The 5,278-nt window shown below is 65.9% G+C and overlaps 1 protein-coding gene across 1 annotated transcript in view; it reads left to right on the top strand.

Moving 5' to 3' along the window:
* The window catches only part of MAP3K12 (mitogen-activated protein kinase kinase kinase 12), a gene marked incomplete at its 3' end in the record, with an annotated part of 6,265 nt that extends 990 nt beyond the window's left edge, over positions 1-5,275 (top strand). Inside the window, exons 2-8 of the mRNA XM_026064392.1 lie at positions 258-449; positions 1,087-1,245; positions 1,837-1,995; positions 2,874-2,982; positions 4,001-4,110; positions 4,373-4,489; positions 5,182-5,275. Of these exons, the coding sequence (XP_025920177.1) occupies positions 258-449; positions 1,087-1,245; positions 1,837-1,995; positions 2,874-2,982; positions 4,001-4,110; positions 4,373-4,489; positions 5,182-5,275 (940 nt within the window). The remainder of the gene's footprint in view (positions 1-257; positions 450-1,086; positions 1,246-1,836; positions 1,996-2,873; positions 2,983-4,000; positions 4,111-4,372; positions 4,490-5,181) is intronic.
* Between the last annotated feature and the right edge of the window lie 3 nt (positions 5,276-5,278).

Genomic DNA, 5,278 nt, shown 5'->3' with positions numbered 1-5,278 from the left:
GGTTGCAGCTGGATGCCCCAAAGTTGATGGGTGCCGTTGGGTCCTCCAGAGCTGTTGGGTGCCAGGTTGCATCTGGATGCCCCAAAGTTGATGGGTGCTTGGGTGCTGCTGGGTGCTCCAGAGCTGTTGGGTGCCAGGTTGCAGCTGGATGCCCCAATGTTGATGGCTGCCTGGGCACAGGTGGGTGCCCGTGGTGCAGCACGGTGCCCCCGTGCCACCGGGTGCCCCCGCGCTGATGGGTGCCGCTGTGCCCGCAGAGGCGTGTGCACCCAGGCCCCCTGCTACTGCATCATCATGGAGTTCTGCGCCCAGGGCCAGCTCTACGAGGTGCTGCGCGCCGGGCGCAAGGTCACCCCCTCGCTCCTCGTCGACTGGTCCATGGGCATCGCYGGCGGCATGAACTACCTGCACCTCCACAAGATCATCCACCGCGACCTCAAGTCGCCCAAGTGAGCGGGGATGGGGGCTTGGGGCACCTGTGGGTGCGCCTGGGGTGAGGGTAGGGCCTGATACGGCTCCTTACCTGGAGCTCTGGGCTGTGGTGGTGTCCAGTATGGTGACCGTGGTGGTGGCATGCCCATGATGGTGCCATGGTGGCATCAGGCCTGTGGTGGTGGCATGACTGTGGTGGTGCCATGGTGGTGCCATGCCATGCTGATGACAAGCTGTGCCCATGGCAGTGACACGGTAGCAGCATGCCCATGGTGGTGGCATGCCCAAGACGATGCCTTGCCTGTGACGGTGTCATGCCCATGGTGGTTGTGTGCTCATGTGTGGTGCCATGCCCATGGTGGTGCCATGCCCATGATGGCATGATGATGGTACCATGCCCATGGTRGTGCCATGCCTGTGGTGGTGGCATGCCCGTGGCAGTGCCATGCCCATGGTGGTGTGGTGCCCACTGTGGTTGCATCCCCATGGTGGTGCCATGCCCGTGGCGGTGCTGTGCCCGTCATGGTTGCATGCCCATGGCAGTGCCATACCCATGGCGGTGATGCCATATCTATGGCAGTGCCATGTCCATGGTGGTGGCATGCCCGTGGCAGTGCCATGTCGTTGGTGTGGCACTGAGYGGGTGCCCCCCAGCATGCTCATCACCTACGATGACGTGGTGAAGATCTCGGACTTCGGCACCTCCAAGGAGCTCATCGACAAGAGCACCAAGATGTCCTTTGCGGGCACCGTGGCCTGGATGGCACCCGAGGTCATCCGCAACGAGCCCGTCTCCGAGAAGGTCGACATCTGGTGAGGGCTCAGGGATGCCATGGACCTCAGGGACCTTGGGGACACGRGGGACATRGGGGACATGAGGGTCTTTGATGACACCAGAGACCTGGGGGAAAAGGTGCAATGGAGAGACACCAGGGACATTGGGGATGAGGGGCACTGGGGGGACACCAGAGACACCAGGGGGTATGGTGGGGACATTGGGGACACTGGGAACCTTTTGGGGACAGGGGCAATGGGGACACCAGAGACGGTGGGAGGGAACAGAGATGGGGGCATCAGGGACGCTGGGAGGGGGACGGGGGCATTGCAGAGATGGGGGGCATGAGGGGACATCGGGGCCCCCTGTGGGGAGAGGGGACATTGGGGACACCAGCATGGGCAGAGCCAGGAGACATTGGGGGCTCCAGGGCAGGACAAGGGTGAATGGGGGACACTGGGATGACCAAGGCGGTAAAGGGGGGATGGAGGGACCCTGGAGGGACCAGGGGGCACTGGTGGGACCAAGGGGACACTGGGAGGACCACGGGACATGGGGTTATCTGGGGACACGGGTGCCTGGGCAGTTGGTGCCCAGGTGCCGGGGCCCATGGGTGCCGGTGCGCCCAGGTCCTTCGGGGTGGTGCTGTGGGAGCTGCTCACGGGCGAGATCCCCTACAAGGACGTGGACTCGTCGGCCATCATCTGGGGGGTGGGCAGCAACAGCCTGCACCTGCCCGTGCCCTCCGGCTGCCCCGACGGCTTCAAGGTGCTGCTGCGCCAGTGCTGGTGAGTGGGCACCTGCTGGGGACACGCTATGGGGGGGGGTCACACCACGGGCACCCCACTCGGGGACACGCCACGGGCAGCCTGCGTGGGGACATGCCATGTGCRCCCTGCAAAGGGACGTGCCATGGGCACCCTGACATGAGGGACACACCGTGGGCACCCAACAAGGACACCCTGCTATGGGGAACCTTGCCATGGGGAGTCCTGACGTGGGGACTCCTGGCCCGTGGAGGACCCTCTGCCCATGGGGACATGCTGCCCTGGGAGATGTCCTCATGGGGACATCTTGCCCATGGGGGACCTCCTGTCCTGGGGGACCCCCTGCCCTGGGAGACCCCTTCCCTGGGAGATGTCCTCATGGGGACATCTTGCCCATGGGGGATCCCCTGCCCTGGGGGACCCCTGCCCTGGAGGAAGTGCCCATGGGGACATCTTGCCCATGGGGGACCTCCTGCCCCTGGGGACATCCTGCCCATGGAGGACTCCCTGCCCTGGGGGACTCCCTGCCCTGGGGGATGTCCTCATGGGGACATCTTGCCCATGGGGGATCTCCTGCCCATGGAGGACCCCTGCCAATGGGGACCCTCTGCCCTGGGGGTCCCCTCCCCATGGGGAACCTCCTGCCCATGGTGGACCCTTACCCTGGGGGACATGCCCATGGGGACATCTTGCCCATGGAGGACCCCCTGCCCATGGAGGACCCCCCTGCCCTGGGGGACGTGCCCATGGGGACCCCRTGCAAGGGTTGCTCACTGCACCCAGGGACCCCCAACACACACAGCCCGGCACCCCCCACCCTTGGGCACCCCACCGCGTCCCACGCACCCTTCCTTGCCCGCGGTCCCGAAAYGCCCCAGCACCGTGCCCGCTCCCCGCAGGAACAGCAAGCCCCGGAACCGGCCCTCCTTCCGCCAGATCCTGCTGCACCTCGACATCGCCTCCGCCGACGTCCTCTCCACCCCGCAGGAGACCTACTTCAAATCCCAGGTACCCCCAGCACCCCGGGGCCCCCAGCACCCCGCAGGAGATGTATTTCAAATCCGGGCGACCCCGATGGCYGGTGCCGGGGCAGCCGGTGCCCGCGATAGCTCCATGCCCGTGGGAGCCGGGGTGGCCGGTGCCCAGTATATCCCAGTGCCCGGGGTACTGGTGCCCAGGATAGCTGTGCATGGAGTAACTGGTGCCCAGGATACTCAGTGCCCGGTGTAGCTGGTATCTGCGGTACTTGGTGCCATGGTAGCCAGTGCCGGGGTATCTGATGCCCAGGGTAGCTGATGCCTGTGGTAGCTGGTTCCTGCAGTAGCCAGTTCCCACGGCAGCCAGTTCCCGGTGTAGCCAGTTCCCATGGTAGCTGGTGCCTGCGGTAGCCAGTGCCTGGTGTAGCTGGTTCCCACGGTAGCTGGTGCCTGGTGTAGCTGGTGCCCATGGTAGCCAGTGCCCAGTGTAGCTAGTNGGTAGCTGATGCCTGTGGTAGCTGGTTCCTGCAGTAGCCAGTTCCCACGGCAGCCAGTTCCCGGTGTAGCCAGTTCCCATGGTAGCTGGTGCCTGGTATAGCTGGTTCCTGTGGTAGCTGGTGCCTGGCAGAGCCGGTTCCCATGGTAGCCGGTGCATGTGGTAGCCAGTGCCTGGTGTAGCTGGTTCCCATGGTAGCTGGTGCCTGGTGTAGCCAGCGCCTGGTGTAGCTGGTTCCCACAGTAGCTGGTGCCTGGTGTAGCTGGTGCCTGTGGGAGCCAGTGCCCATGGTAGCCAGTGCCCAGTGTAGCCAGTTCCCATGGTAGCCAGTTCCTGCAGTAGCTGGTTCCCGCGGTAGCCAGTGCCTGGTGTAGACGGTTCCCATGGTAGCTGGTTCCCATAGTAGCCGGTGCCTGGTGTAGCCAGTTCCCATGGTAGCCGGTGCCCAGTGTAGCCGGTGCCCGCGGCAGCTGGTTCCCACGGCAGCCGGTTCCCGTGGTAGCTGGTGCCCGGTGTAGCCGGTGCCCGCGGTAGCCGGTGCCGCCTGCTGCAGGCTGAGTGGCGGGAGGAGGTGAAGCTGCACTTCGAGAAGATCAAGTCGGAGGGGACGTGTCTGCACCGGCTCGAGGAGGAGCTCATCAACCGCCGGCGCGAGGAGCTCCGGTGGGGCCGGCCGCGGGGCACGGGGGACACGGGGGCACCGGGGGGTGGCGGCGACATGGGGGGCACCGGGGAGACGGGGGCATTGGGGCACCGGGGGTAGCTGCGCATGGGGAGGGCTTTGGGGTACCCCCCCCCGGCCGTGTCCGTGCCCCGCATGCCGTGCCGTCCCCGCGCCGTGCCACCTCCGCGCCGTGCCCCCCCCGTCCCCGAGCCGTGCCCGTGGGCGCGCCGTGCCGACGCCGTGGTGCCCGTGCGGTGCCAGGCACGCGCTGGACATCCGGGAGCACTACGAGCGCAAGCTGGAGCGGGCCAACAACCTCTACATGGAGCTCAGCGCCCTCATGCTGCAGCTGGAGCTCAAGGAGAAGGAGCTGCTCAGGTGAGCGGGCGCCCGCAGGCCACCCCCGGACCACCCTGTGACCACCTCGAGTCCACCCCACGTCCAACCTGGGCCCTTGGGCACCCCATGGCCACCCCGTGCCCATGCCAACCTGTGTGTCCACACCATGAGCACCCCGTAACCACCATGAACCCACCCTATGTCCAACCTGGGCCCTTGGACACCCCATGGCCACCCCGTGCCCGTGCCAACCCTGTGTCCACACCATGAGCACCCCGTAACCACCACAAACTCATCCCATGTCCAACCTGGGCCCTTGGCCACCCCGTGCCCATGCCAACCTGTGTGTCCACACCGTGAGCACCCCGTAACCACCACAAACTCATCCCACGTCCAACCTGGGCCCTTGAGCACCTTGTGCCCATGCCAAACGTGTCCACACCATGAGCACCCCGTAACCACCATGAACCCACCCTATGTCCAACCTGGGCCCTTGGGCACCACATGACCACCTCGTGCCCGTGCCAACCCTGTGTCCATGCCATCAGCACCCCGTAACCACCACAAACCCACCCCACGTCCAACCTGGGCCCTTGGACACCCCATGGCCATCCTGTGCCCATGCCAAACATGTGTCCATGCCATCAGCACCCCATAACCACCACCAACCCACCCCACGTCCAACCTGGGCCAGCGGCCACCCCACGGAGACCCCCCCGTCCCCCCTGCAGGCGGGAGCAGGCGCTGGAGAAGCGCTACCCTGGGCTCTTCAAGCCGCGGGCGCCGCGGGGGCTCCTGCACGGCAACGCCGTCGAGACCCTCATCAAG

The sequence above is a fragment of the Apteryx rowi genome, unplaced genomic scaffold (assembly GCF_003343035.1).
Source record: "Apteryx rowi isolate R43461 unplaced genomic scaffold, aptRow1 scaffold_2150, whole genome shotgun sequence".
NCBI lineage: Eukaryota > Metazoa > Chordata > Aves > Apterygiformes > Apterygidae > Apteryx > Apteryx rowi.
The sequence above is the reverse complement of the archived record's forward strand: the minus strand, read 5'-3'. Positions and strand labels throughout refer to the sequence as shown.